The sequence below is a fragment of the Pogona vitticeps genome, chromosome 6 (genome assembly GCF_051106095.1).
Source record: "Pogona vitticeps strain Pit_001003342236 chromosome 6, PviZW2.1, whole genome shotgun sequence".
NCBI lineage: Eukaryota > Metazoa > Chordata > Lepidosauria > Squamata > Agamidae > Pogona > Pogona vitticeps.
The window spans coordinates 116,760,504-116,781,642 of record NC_135788.1 but is presented as its reverse complement, the minus strand read 5'-3'; the positions used below and the strand labels follow the sequence as shown (position 1 = coordinate 116,781,642).

At 44.0% G+C, this 21,139-nt stretch overlaps 3 protein-coding genes across 4 annotated transcripts; 2 read left to right on the top strand and 1 right to left on the bottom strand.

Moving 5' to 3' along the window:
• The first annotated feature begins 320 nt into the window (after positions 1–320).
• Positions 321–1,698, top strand: LOC110087653 (olfactory receptor 4E1-like). The gene has a single exon (XM_020809517.3). It carries the CDS (start codon positions 712–714, stop codon positions 1,696–1,698), a length of 987 nt encoding a protein of 328 aa, XP_020665176.3. The 5' UTR covers positions 321–711.
• Positions 1,699–5,807: 4,109 nt separating this feature from the next.
• On the top strand, positions 5,808–10,364 carry LOC110087637 (olfactory receptor 4E1-like). 2 transcript variants are annotated; one of them, XM_073003025.2, is made up of 2 exons: positions 5,808–5,828; positions 9,143–10,364. In XM_073003025.2, exons 1-2 carry the CDS (start codon positions 5,808–5,810, stop codon positions 10,064–10,066), a joined length of 945 nt encoding a protein of 314 aa, XP_072859126.2. In that variant the 3' UTR covers positions 10,067–10,364. The 2 variants fall into 2 exon arrangements, with proteins under 2 accessions (XP_072859126.2, XP_020665157.3); XM_020809498.3 differs by lacking the exon at positions 5,808–5,828 and having other exon boundaries at positions 9,131–10,364.
• A 1,016-nt stretch (positions 10,365–11,380) lies between these two features.
• LOC110087663 (olfactory receptor 4E2-like) lies at positions 11,381–19,950 on the bottom strand. The gene has a single exon (XM_078378413.1). It carries the CDS (start codon positions 16,070–16,072, stop codon positions 15,134–15,136), a length of 939 nt encoding a protein of 312 aa, XP_078234539.1. The 5' UTR covers positions 16,073–19,950; the 3' UTR covers positions 11,381–15,133.
• Between the last annotated feature and the right edge of the window lie 1,189 nt (positions 19,951–21,139).

The window sequence follows — 21,139 nt, the reverse complement described above, 5'->3', positions numbered from 1 at the left end:
CCTGAGGGTGAGAATCATGAAGCAGTGGAAAAGCTGGCCGCCCAATATGGTGGGCGACCCATCGCTGGAAGTTTTCAATAAATGATTGGACAGCCCTCTGTCCCAGATGATAGGAGATCTCGGATGGTGGGAGGTCTCCTGCCTTGGGCAGGGATTTGTACTAGAAGACCTCCCATGTCCCTTCCAACCCTACAACAATTCTATGATATTTGAGATTTTTGTTGTTGTTGTTTAGTCGTTAATTCGTGTCCGACTCTTCGTGACCCCATGGACCAGAGCAGGCCAGGCCCTCCTCTCTTCCACTGCCTCCCGGAGTTGGGTCACATTTATGTTGGTAGCTTTGATGACCCTTTCCATCCATCTCATCCTTTGTCGTCCCCTTCTCCTCTTGTCTTTGCCCTTTCCCAACTTCAGGGTCTTTTCCAGGGAGTCTTCTCTCCTCATGAGATGGCCGAAGTACTGGAGCCTCAGCTTCAGGATCTGCCCTTCCAGTGAGCACTCAGGGTTGATTTCCTTCAGAACGGATGTTTGTTCTCCTTGCAGTCCAACTCCAGAAGTTGAGCATTTGAGATTTACTTCATGTTTATTTTATTTGGAATGCAAATTTCCCATGATTGTTTCAAAGTATCGGCCTGAAGGTTCTCATTGGTATCATCCAATGAAGCTATTAAACGTTCTGCTGCCTTTTCCTTGTTTTTCTCTAGAGTAGAAATGGACAAAAGAGTGGCTGCAAACTGGACAATGCCAGCACAAAACCAGACGTTGGTGACGGAGTTCATACTGGTCGGCCTCTCCAGCAACCCCAGGACACAGCTGGTGCTCTTTGTCATCTTCTTGGTGGTTTACCTGTTGATCTTGGTGGGCAACGGCATCATCATGATCACCATTTTGCATGACCGAGGTCTTCACACACCCATGTACTTCTTCTTGAGCAACCTGTCTTTCATTGACATCTGCCACTCCACAGTCACTGTGCCTAAGATGCTGGCTGACTTCTTGACGACGGTAAAGACCATCTCTTTTGAAGGTTGCGTCACCCAGATGTTCTTCCTCCACCTCTTTGCCTGCACAGAGATCTTCCTCCTCACTGTGATGGCCTACGATCGCTACGTGGCCATCTGCAACCCAATGCATTACCTCACTGTCATGAACCACAAGGTGTGTTTGCTATTGGCTGGCACAATCTGGCTGGGAGGGACAGTGCACTCCCTCACCTTGATTGGCATGACCATCAACCTACCCTACTGCGGCCCTCGGGAGGTGGACAACTTCTTCTGCGATGTCCCGCCAATCATCAAGCTGGCATGCACCAATACTTACGTCATCGAGATCCTTATTGTTTCCAACTCAGGACTCATTTCCATAGTCTGTTTCGTGGTTCTGGTGGTCTCTTACGGTGTCATACTGGTCTCCCTCCGCAACCGCTTTGCAGAAGGCCGGCGCAAGGCACTCTCGACATGTGCGGCCCATCTCACAGTCGTGACTCTCTTCTTGGGCCACTGCATCTTCATTTATTCCCGCCCTTCCACCAGCTTCTCCGAAGACAAGGTGGTGTCTGTCTTCTTCACCGCTATAACCCCACTGCTCAACCCCATCATCTACACACTGAGGAACGAAGATATGAAGCGAGCACTACATAAACTGCTCAGACAGAAGGTCACTGCAGAGAAGACGTTGGAGCCACTCGAAAGCATGTAAAAATGCGAGTAGATAAATAGGTACCATCATGGTGGGAAGGAACCTTTAGTCCAGTCATGTCCGACTCTAGGGGGTGGTGCTCATCCCCGTTTCCAAGCCGTAGAGCCAGCATTTGTCCATAGTTTCCGTGGTCACGTGGCCAGCGCGACTAGCCACAGAACGCCGTGACCTTCCCAACAAGGCTCCTCAGCCTCACCTCCTGACTCGTGCGGGTGATCCGAGTAGATTTTGGTGGGAGCAGGCACTCCACCAAGTATCGAGGTCCTAAACCATTTAGGGCCTTATAAGTAAGCATTAGAACTTTGAAGTCAATGCGGAAACGGATGGGCAGCCAGTGCAGCTTGGCCAGAACAGGAGAAATATGTTGGTATTTTCTCACTCCAGTAAGGAGTCTGGCTGCTGCATTCTGCACCACCTGAAGTTTCCACATCAGCCTCAAAGGCAGCCCCATGTAGAGCGCATTACAGTGGTCTAATCTTCAGATTATGAGTGCATGTACCAAGGTAGTGAGCGCCCCCATGTCAAGGTAGGGTCGCAGCCGGGCAATCCGCCAAAGGTGGAAAAAGGCGGTGCAAACTACCGACACCACTTGGGTTTCCATGGTGAGCGTTGGGTCCAGGTGTACCCCCAGGCTGTGAACCCCACTCTTAGTATACATAGTATGGTCTCTATCTCCCTCTAGTGACTGGTTCTGGTGACACACGGAGAAAATACTTTTTTCTGGATTTCTTATTTTTACCATGTTATGCATAGCATTTGCTATTATCTGCAGTTTTCAGCATCTGCGAGGGGGCTTGGAACCAATCCCCCCACAGATATGGGTGTCCTGCTGTATATTAAAACTTCATTATTAAAAGTGTAATGAATTTCATGAATGGAACTTGTTATCTCTACTGGGAGGAAGGCCAGGTGGAAATTAAATAAATAAGAAATCACGCAAACAAATGCAGTGGTGCCTCGCTTGACGATGATAATCCATTCCAGCAAAATCGCTGTACAATGAAATCATTGTCAAGTGAAAGTAAAAAAACCCATTAGAATGCATTAAAAACTAGTTAATGCGTTCTAATGGGTGAAATAACTCACTGTCCAGCGAAGATCCTCCCTAGGGCGGCCATTTGCTGGTGCCTGTAATGCGAGGAATCTGTCCTTAACACAGCAGGGGGCCATTTTGAAACCCGACGATCAGCTGTTTTCTGATCGTCGTTAAGTGGAAAATCGGTTCCCGAAGCAGGGAACCGATCATTGTCAAGCGTCTTTTCCTATTTAAACATTGTTTTGCAATTGCAAAAGCGATTGTAAAAACATTGTTGTGAAGTGATTTCGTCATGGAGCAGGGTAATCATTAAGCGGGGCACCACTGTAAGTTTTGTTTTCGGGTATTAGCATCCCAAGCCCTGTTAAAACCACCCAGCTGGTAAAGGAGTTACATTGGGTTGTTGTTGTTTAGTCGTTATGTCGTGTCCGACTCTTCGTGACCCCATGGACCAGAGCATGCCAGGCCCTCCTATCTTCCACTGCCTTCCGGAGTTGGGTCAAATTCATGTTGGTAGCTTCAATGACACTGTCCAACCATCTTGTCCTCTGTCGTCCCCTTCTCCTCCTGCCTTCACACTTTCCCAACAGCAGGGTCTTTTCCATGGACTCTTCTCTTCTCATGAGATGGCCAAAGTATTGGAGCCTCAGCTTCAGGATCTGTCCTTCCAGTGAGCACTCAGGGTTGATTTCCTTCAAAATGGAGAGGTTTGTTCTCCTTGCAGTCCAGCGGACTCTCAAGAGTCTCCTCCAGCACCACAATTCAAAAGCATCAATTCTAACATTGGGTTAGGTTTCTGCTAACATGACAGCCATTAAAACGCAGTTGACTATCTCAAGTCGCAGTTGGAGCACAAAATCTGAAAGCCTAAGAGGCTTGTTAAATGACTCACAGCTTTAACTTTCGAAGTCTCCAAAACTTTGAGGCTCTTGTCGAACTTCCCATGAGACTTGGCCAGGAGTTTTTCAATGTGGCAGCCCTTAGGGCATTATACCTCTCTTCGACATCCCATCCCATCTATGAACTATTGCTGGGGGGAAGGGGAATGTATTTATGGATGCAGATGGCATAGGATCTCCAGAGCTGTCAGCCAGGACAGAGCAAAATGTAGTCAGCTCGGTTTAGTATTCTTTTGCAGGCTTGTTTTGAAAGCAAAATTTTGTTATCTTATCTTTCTTTCAACTAAACAGTGAAGTTTCCCTTAGATTCCTGTTATACCAAAAAAAAAAAAATCCCTAAAAAAGGAATCACGTCATGCAAATCTGGGTCCCAATTTGATTTAGAACTAGGAGCGTTATTTGTAGATTTGGGAATAGAAAACAGACAGGAATATAGCACAATATTATATTATAGAACAGAGAGGTGGGAAATTTAAGGTTGATGTTCTTATGCTGGAAGAAAAAAAACCAACTTTGAAGAGAGGCGGCAACGAAAATGCTCAGGATATGTTTTCTGGTTCCTGTAAATTGAGCAATGCGGCTTTTGGAAGAGGCCTTCATTATTATTATTTTCAAATTGAACATTCAGAGTTTGTTGACCAAAAAAAAATTTGTGAACTGCATCACACAACTGGAATCAGTACAAAATGTAAGTAACCCTGTATTTCACTGGGGCTGAAAGATCTGGAATTAGAGGGTTACATATAGAAACAATATGGTTTAATTTTTAATGCCGTACATGTAGCAAAATTTTTTTAAAAAGATTGCCGTGCTATCACGAGTTTGGCCATTTCAGGCAAACATAGTTGATTGTTGAATGTATGTGCTATTATTATTCTGCATCTCTCATGCATGCTACGTATGCTCTGCATGCTACGTATGCCTTACAAAAATGCAGCAATCACGTTTAAAACTGGGCACCCTGAGAACTGCACATAGTAATAAGATCTTATTTTAATGAGATCCTTGAGCAAACACATCACAACATCTGAACAGCAGCATGTATGTTATGTGCAGGTGGACAGGTATACCTAGGAAGTTTTGCCCTGATTAATTCTATGCATACCCACTTAATTCATGTAATTTTTATACATAATGGCACAGCATTTCATGCTTCTTAGAACACAGCTTCAAGCTGTTGAGCACAGACTTTACGCAAACCTGTTCACACCCAGCACAGACTATACATAAAACTGTATATAAGGCTTGCAGTTCTAAAATTAGTATTAATATTAAATCTACTTTTGCATTAGCCATACCCTTGCCTGACATGGGTTGACTCTACGTACAAGTAACTGTGGATCCAGCCCTGCTTGTTTTGGTGGTAAATGGAGAGAAGGCCTTTTTGATTGTGTCACCCAACACTGGAATGAATTTCCCGGAGAAACACTTCTTGCCTTAACCTTAAGGCCATGAAAAGTTAGATGGATTGATGAAGAGATGCTTGGATTAGATAGATAGATAGATAGATAGATAGATAGATAGATAGATAGATAGATAGATAGATAGATAGATAGATAGATAGATAGATAGATAGATAGATAGATAGATAGATAGATAGATAGATAGATAGATAGATAGATAGATAGATAGAATGAACGAACCCAGGTGAAGGATGCCTACCCCTCTCCAGTATCAGCTTCTGTTGATCCTCTTTCTTGTCTCTCACATCAGGTAGAATAATATCTTAGGCTATCCTTGACTTTAAACTTCCCTACCCAAACTAGTTTCTTGTTTTTATCTGCATGAGAAAATAAAGACTCCAAAAGAGGGTGGAAGAACAGTTTGGGAGGCTGATTTTAAATTGGAAACTAACCAGAAGAAATGGGTAGAATTTTTTTGTTGTTTAGTTGTTAAGTCATGTCCGACTCTTCGTGACCCCATGGACCAGAGCACACCAGGCCCTCCTGTCTTCCACTGCCTCCCGGAGCTGGGCCAAATTCATGTTGGTTGCTTCGGTGACCGTGTCCAACCATCTCGTCCTCTGTCGTCCCCTTCTCCTCTTCCCCTCACACTTTCCCAACATCAGGGTCTTTTCCAGGAAGTCTTCTCTTCTCATGAGATGGCTAAAGTATTGGAGCCTCACCTTCAGGATCTGTCCTTCCAGTGAGCACTCAGATTTGATTTCCTTTAGAATGGATAGATTTGTTCTCCTTGCAGTCCAGGGGACTCTCAAAAGCCTCCTCTAGCACCACAATTAAAGCATCACTTCTGCGGTGGTCAGCCTTTATGGTCCAGCTCTCATTTCCATACATCGCTACTGGAAAAACCATAGTTTTGACTATGCAGACATTTGTTGGCAAGGTGTCTCTGCTTTTTAAGATGCTGTCAAAGCTTGTCATTGCTTTCCTCCCAAGAAGCAGACGTCTTTCAGTTTTGTGGCTGCTGTTACCATCTGCAGTGATCGTGGAGCTCAAGAAGGTAAACTCTGTCACAGCCTCCATATCTTCCCCTTCTATTTGCCAGGAGGTGATGGGACCAGTGGCCATGATCTTAGTTTTTTTATGTTCAGCTTCAGACTGTTTTTTGCACTCTCCTCTTTCACCCTCTTTAAGAGGTTCTTTAATTCCTCCTCACTTTCTGCCATCAGAGTGTATCATCTGCATATTGAAGGTTGTTAGTATTTCTTCCAGCAATCTTGATTCTGGCTTGGGATTCCTCCAGTCCAGCCTTTTGCATGACATATTCTGCATATAAGTTAAATAAGCAGGGAGACAATATACAGCCTTGTCGTACTCCTTTTCCAATTTTGAACCAATCAGTTGTTACATATCCAGTTCTAAATGTTGCTTCCTGTCCCACATATAGGTTTCTCAGGAGACAGATAAGGTGGTCAGGCACTCCCATTTCTTTAAGGACTTGGCATAGTTTGTTGTGGTCCACACAGTCAAAGGCTTTCGCATAGTCGATGAAGCAGAAGTAGATATTTTTCTGGAACTCTCTGGCTTTCTCTATAATCCAGCACATGTTAGTACTTTGGTCTCTAGTTCCTCTGACCCTTCGGAATCCAGCTTGTACTTCTGGGAGTTCTCAGTCCACATACTGCTGAAGCCTATCTTGGAGGATTTTGAGCATAACCTTGCTGGCGTGTGAAATGAGTGCAATTGTGCGGTAGTTGGAGCATTCTTTGGCACTGCCTTTCTTTGGGATTGGGATGTAGACTGATCTTTTCCAATCCTCTGGCCACTGCTGAGTTTTCCAAACTTGCTGGCATATTGAGTGTACACCTTAACATCATCATCTTTTTAGATTTTAAATAGTTCAACTGGAATGCCCTCCACTGGCCTTGTTGTTAGCCATGCTTTCTAAGGTCCACTTGACTTCGCTCTCCAGGATGTCTGGCTCAAGGTCAGCAACCACACTATCTGGGTTGTCCAGGATATCCAAATCTTTCTGGTATAATTCCTCTGTGTATTCTTGCCACCTCTTCTTGATGTCTTCTGCTTCTGTGAGGTCCCACCCATTTTTGTCCTTTATCATGTCCATCTTTGCACAAAATATCTCCAGTTTTCCTGAACAGATCTCTGGTTTTTCCTTTTCTATTATTTTCTTCTATTTCTTTGCATTTTTCAATTAAGAAGGCCCTCTTTTCTCTCCTTGCTAGTCTTTGGAAGTCCGCATTCAATTTTCTGTAACTTTCCCTATCTCCCTTGCATTTTGTTTCCTTGCTCTTCTCTGCTATTTGTAAGGCCTCATTGGACAGCCACTTTGCTTTCTTGCATTTCCTTTTCTTTGGGATGGTTTTTGTTGCTGCCTCCTATACAATGTTATGAGCCTCCATCCATAGTTCTTCACTGTGTCCACCAAATCGAGTTCCTTAAATGTGTTTTTCACTTCCACTGTGTATTCATGAGGGATTTGGTTTAGATTATACCTGACTAGCCCATTGTTTTTTCCTACTCTCTTCAGTTTAAGCTTGACTTTTGCTATGAGAAGCTGATGATCAGAGCCACAATCAGCTCCAGGTCTTGTTTTTGCTGACTGTATAGAGCTTCTCCATCTTTGGCTGCAGAGAATATAATCAATCCGATTTCGATATTGCCCATCTGGTGACTTCCATGTGTAGAGTTGCCTGTTGTGTTGTTGGAAAAGAGTGTTTGTGATGACCAGCTTGTTCTCTTGACAAAAATCTATTAGCCTTTGCCCTGCTTTGTTTTGAACTCCAAGGCCAAACTTTTCTGTTGCTCCTTTTATCTCTTGACTCCCTACTTTAGCATTCCAATCCCTTATAATGAGAAGAACATCTTTCTTTGGTGTCAGTTCTAGAAGGTGTTGTAATTCTTTATAGAATTGGTCAATTTCACCCTCTTCAGCATCGGTGGTTTGTGCATAAACTTGGATTACTGTGATGCTGAAAGGTCTGCCTTGGATTCGTATTGAAATCATTCTATCATTTTTGAGATTGTATCCCAGTACAACTTTTTGACTATTTTTTTACCTCACATCTTTTCCTCAGTTCAGGCTCACAGGTTGCTTTCTGGGTTTAAACAATGAAAGAATCATAGAATATAGTTTGAGCTTTACTGTACAGCTTGCAAGGAGTGGTCTACCGGAGACACGACTACTTGTAATTTCAGTAGTGTTCCTCTTGAGTAGAGATGGGCCACGAAACCCGTGGTTCATGATGGTTCGTGATTTGTGGCTACCCAATCTATGACAAACCACCACCACCCTGAAAAACAAACCAGTTTGTGGTTCCACTTTTCAGGGTTCTGCATGGAAACTGGGCCTGCCACCTGTGAGCATGCACCCACCAGGCCTTCTGTACATGCCTGTTGGCGACAAGCACATGCGCACATACAAGGAGGCAGGCCTGCTGCCCCTCAGGATGGCAGCAGCAGCGGCAGAGGTGGCAGTTTCAATACAAGAAGAACGAAGTTCCATGCTTCGTTTCATTTCAGCAAAATGGAATTCCCAAACCAAGCCACAAACCAGTCCAATTCATGCTTTTTTCTGGTTCCTGGTTCAGTTTGTGCCCACCTCTGCTCTTAAGAGGAAACCCCTCCTAAATATTACTGGTGAAACCATCAGGTTGCTCATCTTGCCTCCTTCTGTTACTGCCTAACGGGTGGCCCCTGACAGATGTGGGGTCTTAATATATGGATAGAAGTAGGTTCCAGCTATCAAAGCCGATGCCTTCATTTTCCCCTGTAAAAAATCGGTCTTCATTTGAAGCAGTTCCCTCTGTTTAGAAGGGACCATCATAAAAATTATTTGCTTCTAGTTACCACTGAGATCCAACGTGTGGTGGATAAAGCCCTGGATTAGAACTCTAGAAGAAATTCACTGGGAAGTGGGGTTGAGGCGGGGGAGCAATGGTAAAGCATTCTGGGACCACCTAGCAGATTTCGGAAGCCCTGTTAGGATTGCCAGAAATTGGAAGCAACTTGACAGCATGTAAGAACCACCAAATTCTCACAGTTTTCTTCATTTCTTGCCCTTCCAGTCACAAATGAACATGGTTCCAGAGAATGTCACTACCGTGAAGGCATTCGTTCTCTCAGGCCTCACCGCCAATCATAACACCGAACTGGCCCTCTTCGTTTTCTTCACTGTCATCTATGCCTTGATCCTTGTCGGCAACGTCCTCATCGTGGCCACAATTGTCTACGACAAAAACCTCCACACTCCCATGTACTTCTTCCTCAGCAACCTCTCCTTCATCGACGTCTGCCATTCTTCGGTGGTCATCCCGAAGATGCTGGCTGACTTCCTCACAGAGACAAAGACCATCTCCTTTGGGGAATGTATAGCCCAGATGTTCTTCCTCCACCTCTTTGCCTGTACGGAGATTTTCCTTCTCACCATCATGGCCTACGACCGTTACGTCGCCATATGCCACGCTCTCCATTACACGACCATCATGAGTGGGCAGGCCTGTCTCCGCTGGGCTGCGGCCATGTGGTTGGGTGGGTTGCTGCATTCCACCGCCCTTACGGCCCTGACGCTCAATGTGCCCTACTGTGGCCCCAATGCCATTGACAACTTCTTCTGTGACGTGCCCTTGGTCATCAAACTGGCCTGTGCCAACACCTTTGTCTTCGAGGTACTCATCGTCTCCAACTCTGGAGTTATCTCGGTGGTCTGTTTTATAGTCCTGGTGGTCTCCTATGTGGTCATCCTAATTTCCCTGAGGCAACGCTTCTCTGAAGGACGGCGGAAAGCTCTGTCCACCTGCGCCGCTCACTTAACCGTGGTGACTTTCTTCCTGGGCCATTGCATTTTCATTTACCTCAGACCTGCCAAGAGTCTCCCTGCGGACAAAGTGGTTTCTATTTTTTTCACGGCTGTCACCCCACTGCTGAACCCCATCATCTACACCCTCCGGAACGAGGAAATGCTGAATGCCTTAAACAAGCTGCGAGGACGACAGGTCGATTTGGGGGACAAATGACATTAGGACAGACCTGGACAAAAGTGCAACCTGAGGGCCACATATGGCCCGTGAGGCGCTCCTGTCCGGCCCGTGGACAGTTTTGAACATCAAAACCATTTATAGCTTTTTGTCTAAAGTTGATCAGTTGCTTATCTTTAACATACTGCAAAAAAACTCTTTAGTACAGTATTTGTGAAGATTAACATGTTTAAAATAAAAACAATCATAATATCACTGTTTCATTTTATTTTTAAGTAAAGTTGGTTCAGCCTCCAAACACAGTTCAGATTTTTCATGTGGCCCCCCTATAGAAATTAATTGTCCACCACTGCATTAGGAGGAAGCAGGGAAGTGTTGGGTTGGGTCCACCTCCAAAGGCGAATTGGCGTTTGCCTCTCCAGAAGCTTGGAGTCGGATTTGGATAATGAAGCTTCCAAGAGCACTCTGTTAGGGAAAAGAAACCTTGGAGCCCAAGATAACAAGTTACACGGTCTCTTATCTGATAGCTTCAAATCCTCCCCTTTATAAGCAGAGCAAAGACACGGTCATATAAGGAAAAACACAGAGAGAGTTCTGATAAGACTCGTAGCATAATACAGTGGTGACCCGCATAGCGATGTTAATCTGTTCCAGGATTAATGTCGCTATCCGGATTCATCACTATGCGGGGGGGAACCCATAGGGACACCTTAAACTCTGTTTAATGCGTTCCTATTGGGGAAAAACTCACTGTTATGCGGGGAATCCTCCATCCGGCCGCCATTTTCACCGCCCAGTAAGCAAGGGCAGGGTGTGAAAACACTGTGGGTGGCCCGGCGGCTATTTTGGAACTGCTGATCAGCTGTTTGTAAAACATCGCAATGCGAAGATCATCACAATGCGATGTTTTCCCTATCTAAAACATCGCAATGCGATCGCATTAGCGATCGCAAAAAACATGTCGCTATGCAGATTCATCATTAAACGGTGCACTCGTTAAGCGAGGCACCACTGTATATTAGACTTGATATGATAGCATTGGTCAGACATATATACATGGCATTATATACACAGGTTTGTGCATAGATCTCTCAGAGCAACATAACATTCACAGAAGTAAAGTGACCACCAGACTCACAACTTCTACTGTGCAGCTAGAGAAATTTAACCAATATTCAAAACCCTGCAACAGAATGGCACTCAACCATTATCATCTGCCTACATTCTGGCTTCTTGCTATAATTTTTAAAGTATGGCATTCAGATTGTCATCAGAGCTGCTTTGCCTGTGGATTCCTGCTTAGACTTGGGTTTAACTAGGCAGCTCTTGGAGTGTCTTTCAAATCTATAGCTCCATTGTTTGATGAATGAGAAACTTCAGAGTGAACAAGTGGTCAGAGAGAAATATTTTGTGTCCTTTCCTGACCTCCAGAGGCTTCATTAGAAGTTGCTTTGCAAGGCTGAAGCTGTATTCATTTATTTGTTTTATTTATTTTATCCTACCTTTCTCCTAAAGCAGGACACAATGTGGCTCACATCATTAATAGCAAAATATTAAAAGCTAAAAACAGTAAATTATTCAAATATTAAAGAAAAATTATTAAGGTTATATTTAAAAGATCAGATAAAAGCAAGAGGAAAAAAAACAGATTTAGAAGCAGCAAAATATAAGCCATCCCGTTTACTGTCTTTTCCTAGACAGTCAGCCACTAAGGAGAAATCTGTCTGAAGAGAAAGGTCTTTGTTGGCTTTTCGAAAGACAGCAAAGATGGGGCCAGCCTGGCTTCCAGTGGGAGGGAGTTCCAAAGTCTGGGAGCAGCCACAGAGAAGGCGCTCTCCCGCGTCCTCATCAAGTGTACCAAGATCACATTTATACTTTTTTGCCACAGGTTTGATCAAGGCAACTGGAGCCCTTGAAGTGGTTTATCCAGCCCATCATTGTCAGCTTTATGGTACAGAAATCAAGTAATCTTGAATCTTCTACAAGGAACTGACACATATTTTCCTGGTAGCTTTACAACCGCCTCTGGGCCTCTTCTAATTTTGCCCATGAAAAAGAGGAGCAAAGTCCATGAGAGCAAAGATCAAACGTAAAAACCCAGGGATGTAGTCCAAGAAAGTCTATATGAAACAAGGAGGATCAGGGGACTGGAAAACAAGCCCTGTGAGGAAAGGTTGGAATAACTGGACAGGTTTAGCCTGGAGAAAAGGAGGCTGAGGGGAGATAGGATGGCCCTTTTCAAGAACTTGAAAGGCAGAGGGGTTTAAGATCTCTTCACGATCATCCCAGAGTGCAGGACACGCAACCATGGACTCAAGTGACAGGAAGCCAGATTTAGGTTGATTATCAGGAAAAAAAAAAACTTCTTAACTGTTAGAGCAGAACCACAGTGGAACTTATGACCTCGGGAGACGTTGAGCCCTCCAACGCTGGAGGCCTTCAAGAGAAAATTGGACCGCCATCAGATCTGCTTCAATTTGGATTCCTGCACTGAGCATGGGGTTGGACTCGATGGCCTTCTAGGCCCCTTCCAACTCCCTTATTATAAGACTATTCTAGGATTCTATGAAGTAAAACCTTGTTAGATTCTGAGGTGCCACAAGACCCGTCGCCATTTTAACCTCATCGTTCAATATCCTTGTTTGTGTTTCTCCTTGTTTATCAATCCATTTGCATTTGCTATTTCCATCAGAGCACAATTTACCGTATTTTTCTGTGTATAAGACTATACTTTTGTCTAAAAAAAAATAGACTAAAAATTGAGGATCATCTTATACACGAAGTAAGCTGAGGAGAGAAAAACACAAGTGGAGGGGAAAGCAGGGATCAAAGCGATCCTGCAGTGCTTTGATCCCTTCCCCCCCTACACTTGCTAAGCCCCACTTAGATTTCTTAATTTGGGGTTAGAAAAGTGGGGGCGTCTTATGTGTGGAGGCGTCTTATACACGGAAAAATACAGTAGACTTCCTAGTGCATCAACGTGTTTCGGACGGTGGCAATCAGATGCGATCATCCACTCGGTAATCCTAGATTTCAGGATTTATGGTTTTGTAACACCCTCTCTCAGGCAGATGGCTCCTTCTTTCCTTACCTTCCTCATGCATTATTTCCCTTGGTACTGACAAGTCTCACAATAGTCTCACTTTCCATGACAAGACGCCTGCTCATAAAATCTTCATTGAAGCCATAGACAATGATTACATTTAGATGCCTCCAGCAGAAATTCACACACGAGGAGGGATACATCTGAATAACTACATGCAACGTAAAGCCAATGACATGAACACAGGTAGGGCAATTTAACAAATGAAACCCAACTTATATTGGACTGGATCAAAGCTGAATCATGCTTAGAGTGGAAAAATACATCACAGATAAACTATTAGAGATGAAATTCAATAATATTGGTGACTGAGGTGATCTTTGGGGCTGCGAAATCAGACTTCAAAGAAATCTCATGCTTTAAGACCAATCACTAAGCAAAGCAAGTTTGTTTCCATACTCTTACAGGTGACAGAAGCTCCCTCTGTGACATTCAGATGCTTTCGTCAGTTAAGGATTTACCTCTTCTAATCACGGACTAACTACAATGTCTGCTTTTGCTTTGATGGCAACTATTGTGTTCATCATGTGGTAATCCTGGGTAATTAGTTCCTCTGATTTCAAAAGGTTGACTCCTAGTATGGGTAAATAGAGACACAGGAACTGTTATAGACACAGACTACATGTATTCCATGTAACTTTGTATTAAACAGTACAAATAAACTAAAAAGGTTCAATGGCATAAAACTAAACAAGAGAAATAAGTCTGATGCCAAAATAAAAATATCCTTCCTGGAAGGAAAAATACAAGTTTCCAAAGAAGTGGCCATGTTGGTCTGTTTTAGCACATATAGCAAGAATTCAGCACATATAACAAGAATAAAACGAGAAAACTTCTGTGTCTAATATTGCTAGAGATTCATATACATGCTACATGCAACATGTTGCCTGCAGCTTTAAAGTTACTCTTTTTGTTCTTGTTGTTACTCACCTGTAGGCATCCTTAAGTGCACGGCATCGGGACTAGGTTAATGGAAGGGGAGGAAAACCCCTCCATTGACATCAATGAACCCTCTCTTTTTTGGCCCCTATGGCAATGGGGGGGGGAGGCTTGGGGACCAATCAGGCGGAGGTCCCCCAACCTAAGCACCCCAGGCCTGTTAAGAATGAGTCCCTCCCTAGATTACCTAATTTTAAAATAATAATACAGTGGTGCCTCGCTTAATGATTGCCTTGCTTAACAAGGAAATCGCCTGACAATTAGGTTTTTGCGATCGCAAAAGCGATCGCAAAAAAATGGTTTAAATGGGAAAAATCTGCTTCATGATGATCGGTTCCCTGCCTTGGGAACCGATTTTCGCATTACGATGATCTAAAAACAGCTGGTCGAGTTTCAAAATGGCCACCGGGTGTACAAAATGCCCCCCGCTGTTTTCTAGGACAGATTCCTCACTTTATAGGCAGTGAAAATGGCCGACCCTATGGAGGATATTTGCTGGACGGTGAGTTTTCAGCCCACTGGAATGCATTGAAGGGTTTTCAATGGGTTTCAATGGATTTTTTAAATTTCGCTTAATGAGGATTTCGTTCTACAGCGATTTCGCTGGAACGGATTATCCTCGTTAAGCGAGGCACCGCTGTAATAATAATAATAACTTTAAGGTGTCCAGAGCTTCTCCACCAAGCACCCTCTACCTAAGTGGCCTGTTGTCTGAACAGAGAGTGATGATGGAGGTTGATTCCCTCTTACTCATAGGCCAGAAGGCACCTTGACACTTCCCATTCCAATCTTGTCTTCAAGTTTTAGCAGGTCCCAAGATGGTGGCAGTCCTGGAGATTTTCCGAGCCTCACAGCACCTAAAAATCTTTGTTTGCTTCCTCTTGTATTCTGCTGATACATCCAAAATCCAGGTGATATCTCTAGAGGCCTACATCTCTCTTATTAGTATTTAAAATGGGAAGCTTTGCTTTCTGAAGGTGTGCTAACCCACTGAGTTGCATTGGATTTTCTCTTTCCCTTTTTCTCCATTCATCAATTTTTTTCTCTCGGCGCCACAGATCCGCTCATTTCTTGAAAGAGAAGACCTTGGTGCGGCCTCTGAGTTTTTTCATGGAGCTCTTCATCTCTTCATTCCTCAGGGTGTAGATCACTGGGTTCAGCATGGGGGTCACCGCGGTGTAGAAGATGGCCACCATTTTGTCCATGGAGAAGCTGGAGGAAGGGCGAGTGTAGAGGAAAATGCAAGGTCCCAGGAACAACAACACCACCATCAAATGGGAGACACAGGTGGAGAGGGCCTTACGACACCCCTCAGCGGACCGTCCCCTCAGCGAGACCAGGATGACAATGTAGGAAGCCACTAAGGCCAAGAAGCAAACCAACGAGATGGTGCCACTGTTGGAGACGATGAGGACCCCCGTGAAATAGGTGTCAGTACAAGCCAATTTGATCACTGGAAGGACATCACAGAAAAAGCTGTCAATGATGTTTGGGCCACAGTAAGGGAGGTGGATGGTGAGGACGGTCTGGACCAGCGAATGGATGGTGGCACCTACCCATAAGGAGCCCACCAGCCAGGAGCAGACCTTCAAGTTCATGAGAGACTTGTAGTGCAGTGGGTAGCAGATGGCAACGTAGCGGTCGTAGGCCATGATGGTGAGGAGGAAGATCTCGGCGCAAGCAGAGAGGTGGAGGAAGAAGACTTGGGCCATGCATCCCCCGAAGGAGATGGTCTTCTGGAGGAAGAGGGAATCGAGAAGCATCTTGGGCGCCGTGACTGAGGAATGGCAGATATCAATGAACGAGAGGTTGCCCAAGAAAAAGTACATTGGGGTGTGGAGGGATCGGTCATGAGCCACCGTCACCAGGATAAGGAGGTTCCCCGCTAGGATATTCAGGTACATGGCACAGAAGATCACAAAGAGTGTTAGCTCCAGTTCCCGGTTACTGGTCAGTCCTAAGAATACAAAATGGGTGACGGCGGTATGATTTAGCCCTTCCATTTCAACAGGGCAAAAGGAAGCCCATGGGACCAACCTGGAGAGAGAAATATTCTGCTTTTATATGTACAAATGCGTACCTAGAGAATTTTTAAAAAATGCTGCAACCCATTCATATCCTGGATCTACGATCATTCCTATGAAGCTGAGGACCTGGCATATTTCAGGAGCCCAAAATATTACTGCCTGGGGTTAAACCAATAAAAACATGATTGAAAGATGGTATTTCATGCTCCCTTTTCTCACATACTCCTGCTTTTTTGTACCTCCTAACCTCATGATGCAGGCACATATTCATGACATTTTAGTTGGACATAATAATCTAACAGGCACGGATGGATTCTAGCATGGCTAATGATTTTATCATTGTATTTTTTTACTTACTTACTTACTTACTTACTTACTTACTTACTTACTTACTTACTTACTTACTTACTTACTTACTTACTTACTATTATTTATATGCCCCCTTTCTCCCCACCCAAGGTGGCTGACAACAGAAAATGCTATAAAACAAATATGGTTCTAAAACACTGTATATCCATAGTGTATTAAAAAACCATTAAACGTATGATAAGATTAAAAACCAAGCTTAAAAACAATTTTTAAACATTTTAACATTGTGTTTTGTTTAACATTTTTCCATTTTATTTTATTTTTCCTGGGTGTTCTGTAATAGGTACCGACCTGGCAGATGTTCTAAAGAAACAAATATAGGTTGTATTTGAGACTTGTGATCTGAAATAAAATCGTAGACATTCTTCTTAACCCTTTAACTTCTTTGCACATGGGGACATTTTTAATCCTGTCGTTAAAGTTTGAGGAGTTGCTTTTAGAACAAAATTATGGACTTAAGACTTCATCACCCTGCTTTCCTGCTCCTTTACAGTTCTAGAACTAACAGCACCAAATAATCATATTTACATACTAACATTTACAATGGAAAATTATGCAGTACTGGTATACGTGTATTATAATTAGCCTTATTTCCTTCTCCACTCATTAGTTGTTCATCTCCACATGAGATGCTGGAACCCCTGGATTTGATTATTGGCATTACTAGCTAAAAGATCTCCAACAGTAGAGCTAAGAAAAATCTCTTCCTAAAATGCCAACGCAAGAGAGAGCAATACCGGATACAAAGAAGCAAGGGCTGAATCCAGTTTTAGTTCCAACTAGAGCAGACCCACTGAAATTGACAGGATTTACATTAGTGTTGACTTGACAAAGCATTCATTTCTCCTGGGGTGACCTTGTCAGGATACAGATTGGATTTTAGCACCAATCCGACTTTACGGATCTGTCTATCTTTCTGTTTATGCACCCCAATTTTTTCACTTCAGGAGTGGTGCTCGGAGCAGCTTGCAAATTTCAGAAAACAGAATACAAACCATAAGCAGAAATTACTTGGTCATAACACTGTAAGCCACACTCACAGGTTCAAACAACCCTCTGTTCATCTGGTTTGTACCCTTCTGTCCCTTTCTATATGTGTAAAAATAATAAAAATAAATAGATAAAAATGAAAGGAAAGGGAGAGAGAAGGAATGAGCCAATAGTGTACTGAACTCATTTTCACTGATTTTGGATTCCCGTATATGACAATATATTCTCATTTCAGATTATATATTATTTCTATGAACCAAAAATATACCGGATCCTGCAATCCTCAGAAACTAAAGTATCTATTGGATGACCAGTTTTCTATGATAAACTCCAAATCCAAAAAATGGGTGATAGCTTTAGAGACTACTAAATAATCATCATACAATGCGCAAGCTTTTGTAAGCCAAACGCCACTTCATCAGTCTTCTACTGGTGTGGAGAACTTAAAGTCCAAACGTTCATGGCAGGATGGATTTTGCCAGGAAAATTACACTTAGATGTAAACTCCAAAATTTTTTAGCAAGGTGGATTTTGCCATGGTTTTCTATGGAGGCTGACAGTCCCCTTCATCACAGGTAGGGAGCGTTATCACAAATTACTAAGCGTGCAATCAGATGAGGAGAAAGGATCATATCTCATGGCATCGGAAAAGCACACCTTACTGGGAAAAATTGCTCCGGTCCAGCTCCCCCACAAATGTAAGCTTGCTGCTAGATTGCAAAGGGCACAGATCAGGGTCAAGCTGGTTTGCAGTCTCAAACACGTCGTGCAATCGCCAAAAAGCAGATCACACCGGACTGTTCACAAGCAGTCCAAAATGTGAGTAATTTCCCTGTCTGATCACACCCTCGCTCGGCACGATTAGGGTGAGACAGGGGCTGTAAACAACAAACTCACTCAGAAATACACAGCTTCTCAAGTACTGTTGGTGAGAGTTTTTGAATATCCAGTGCCAGGAATAGAATTTTCATTTTTCTGCCTTTCCTTCTGCCCGACCTCACTGTCTACGGATCTAATTTCTAAGATAATGTCTTTGATTGTTATTGGAAATATAGCTAGAGTACAGATGTAATTAAGGCTTACCTGATACAATTAAGGAAGAACCTATTCATGATGTCATGCTCGCTTTTTATTAAGGTTTCCTCTTTAGGGTCCTTAATTCGCCCATATTTTCATCTATCATCCATATATAGCTTTGGGTTCTTCGACCATTTCGCCTTAGAAGATGACAATTAAAAAAAAATGAGGAAGATCTTGAGACATGCTAACCTTCTCATATTAATTAATCCCCCAAGTCTTTATTTCAAGGTTTCCAAGTTTACAGAAAGTTTTAGAGAGACTTTGATAAATAATTGGTGAAGAAAGTGGATTCCCCCCCCCAGGAGGAAACAGACCTCAGAATCATTACTTCTTTGGACTACAATTCCCAATCCTAACTAGGGGGATTCTGAGATTTGTAGTCTCAAAGGTGATATTTCCCAGCTCTACAAGGAATAAACACATTTTAGTGGTCAATGTGTAATGGCAAATTCAAGTCTATGGGACATCACATACAAAGTTTTTAAAAATGAAGGTGTCCCTTTGTTGTTAGTCTGGACCGGATGAAATTCAGATGGAGCATCTGGAACTGCTTTGTAGCGTCTTACTCCTTGATGCCTTTGAATTGTGGTGCTGGAGGAGGCTCTTGAGAGTCCCCTGGACTGCAAGGTGAACAAACCTATCCATTTTGAAGGAAATTAACCCTGAGTGCTCACTGGAAGGACAAATCCTGAAGCTGAGGCTCCAGTACTTTGGCCATCTCATGAGAAGAGGAGACTCCCTGGAAAAGCCCCTGATGTTAGGAAAGTGTGAAGGCAAGAGGAGAAGGGGACGACAGAGGACGAGATGGTTGGACAGTGTCATCAAAGCGACCAACATGAATCTGACCCAACTCCAGGAGGCAGTGGAAGACAGGAGGGCCTGGCGTGCTCTGGTCCATGGGGTCACGAAGAGTCGGACACAACTAAACGACTAGACGACGACTCCCAGATCATATTGCTCTCCCTTTTTGTATGTCTCCTCTGCCCTCTCCCATCTATTTCACTTTCTCCTCCATTCCTTCTTTGTTTTACTGATTTGTGGGGTATAAAGAGCTGCAGAATGACCAGGAAAAAAATGCCCATAAGGAAGGGTCATCATGAGTCAGCCTGCCATCCTTCCAAGGTCGTAAAATGAGCACCCAGCACAAGAGGGGAGGAGTTGTTTGCATAATTACTGTATATACTTGAGTATAAGCCTAGTTTTGCAGCACATTTTTTGCTGAAAAAGCACCCCCCTTGGTTTATACTGGAGTCAGTGTCAAAATTACATGTTCTCCCCTGCAGTGCGGGTGTTCTCCAGACTCCCCCGCTCATCTACGGGCACCTGCAGCCTCTGTGGGTGGTCTGATGACCCAGGTCAAATACACTGCATTTCCGCTTCCAGGACACTCCCATCCTCCTCCTTCTGCATATTCTATGTACAGTGGTGCCTCGCACAACGAGCGCACCGTAGAGCGATGAATTCGCTCTATGGTGATGCTTTTGTGATCACTAAAGCGATCGCACAACGATGGCCCCAATCAGCGAAAATTGCAGAGCGAAGGTCGGTAAGCTGCTCGCTTACCGACCTTCGCTTTACGACCCGCCGATCAGCTGTTCAGCGGGTCAAAAATGGCCGCCGGAACAGTCGAAAGGGGCCGGGGCGCAGCGTTTTCGCGCCCTTGGTAAGCAAGGGGAGCGCGCGAAAACGCTGCGGAAGCCCCGAAATGGCTGTTCCGGTGGCCATTTTTGACCCGCCGAACAGCTGATGGCAGCCATTTTGGCGCCCTCGTTCTGCGAGGGGAGGGCGCAAAAATGGCTGCCGCCTATGGAGGAACTTCGCTGAACGGTGAGTTTGAAAGCCATAGGAACGCATTGAACAAAGTTCAATGCGTTTCTATGGCTTTTTCCCTCCCGCACAGCGATGTTTCCCACAGCGAAGGTTAATCCGGAACGGATTAACCTCGCTGTGCGGGGCACCACTGTACTCACCTTTCTCTTCCCACCTTCCTCCTCCATCCTCCGTCTCCCTCCATCTTGTTACGCAGCAGTAGAGCAGTAGATGAGCGCAGCATCCAGTATGGGTCCTTCCTCCGCAGGCAGTGAAGTGCGTCTTGCAGTTAAGAAGGGCAGTATCTTCAAAAACATTTACCCTACTGATGCCTCAATTAATGTGAATTTATTGGTACTGTATCTATTTTTATTTTTGAAATTTACCAGTAGCTGCTGCATTTTCCACCCTCGCCTTATACTCGAGTGAATACGTCTTCCCAGTTTTTTTGTGGTAAAATTTGGTGTCTGGGCTTATATTCAAGTCGGCTTATACTCGAGTATACGCAGTATGTTGGGATTCAGCAGAGTTTTCATTGCAGTAGTGCAGTTTAACCGGTGAGCCACAGGGCTCGATGGTACATAAGTGAAAATAATAGCAACGACAAACGACAGCCGCCCACAAAGTGTGTGAGTCAGCATGGAACAACACAGCAGTTAGATCGACCCAAGCGATCCTGTGCCAGAGCAAATCAGAACAAAACATAACAATATACCACCAACTGGTAATAATGTAAACAAAACCCATAGGAAGAAAAGGTTTATTTGGGGGAGGGCTGTCCCACCTTGACTCTGT

Bases quoted from the DNA above. Each gene is read 5' to 3' on its own strand.
- LOC110087637 (XM_073003025.2), top strand. From the start codon at position 5,808: ATGGATAGATTTGTTCTCCTT. The intron at 5,829-9,142 runs GCAGTCCAGGGG...ATGGTTCCAGAG, and splicing joins TGGATAGATTTGTTCTCCTT to AATGTCACTACCGTGAAGGC.
- LOC110087653 (XM_020809517.3), top strand. From the start codon at position 712: ATGGACAAAAGAGTGGCTGCAAACTGGACAATGCCAGCACAAAACCAG.
- LOC110087663 (XM_078378413.1), bottom strand. From the start codon at position 16,072: ATGGAAGGGCTAAATCATACCGCCGTCACCCATTTTGTATTCTTAGGA.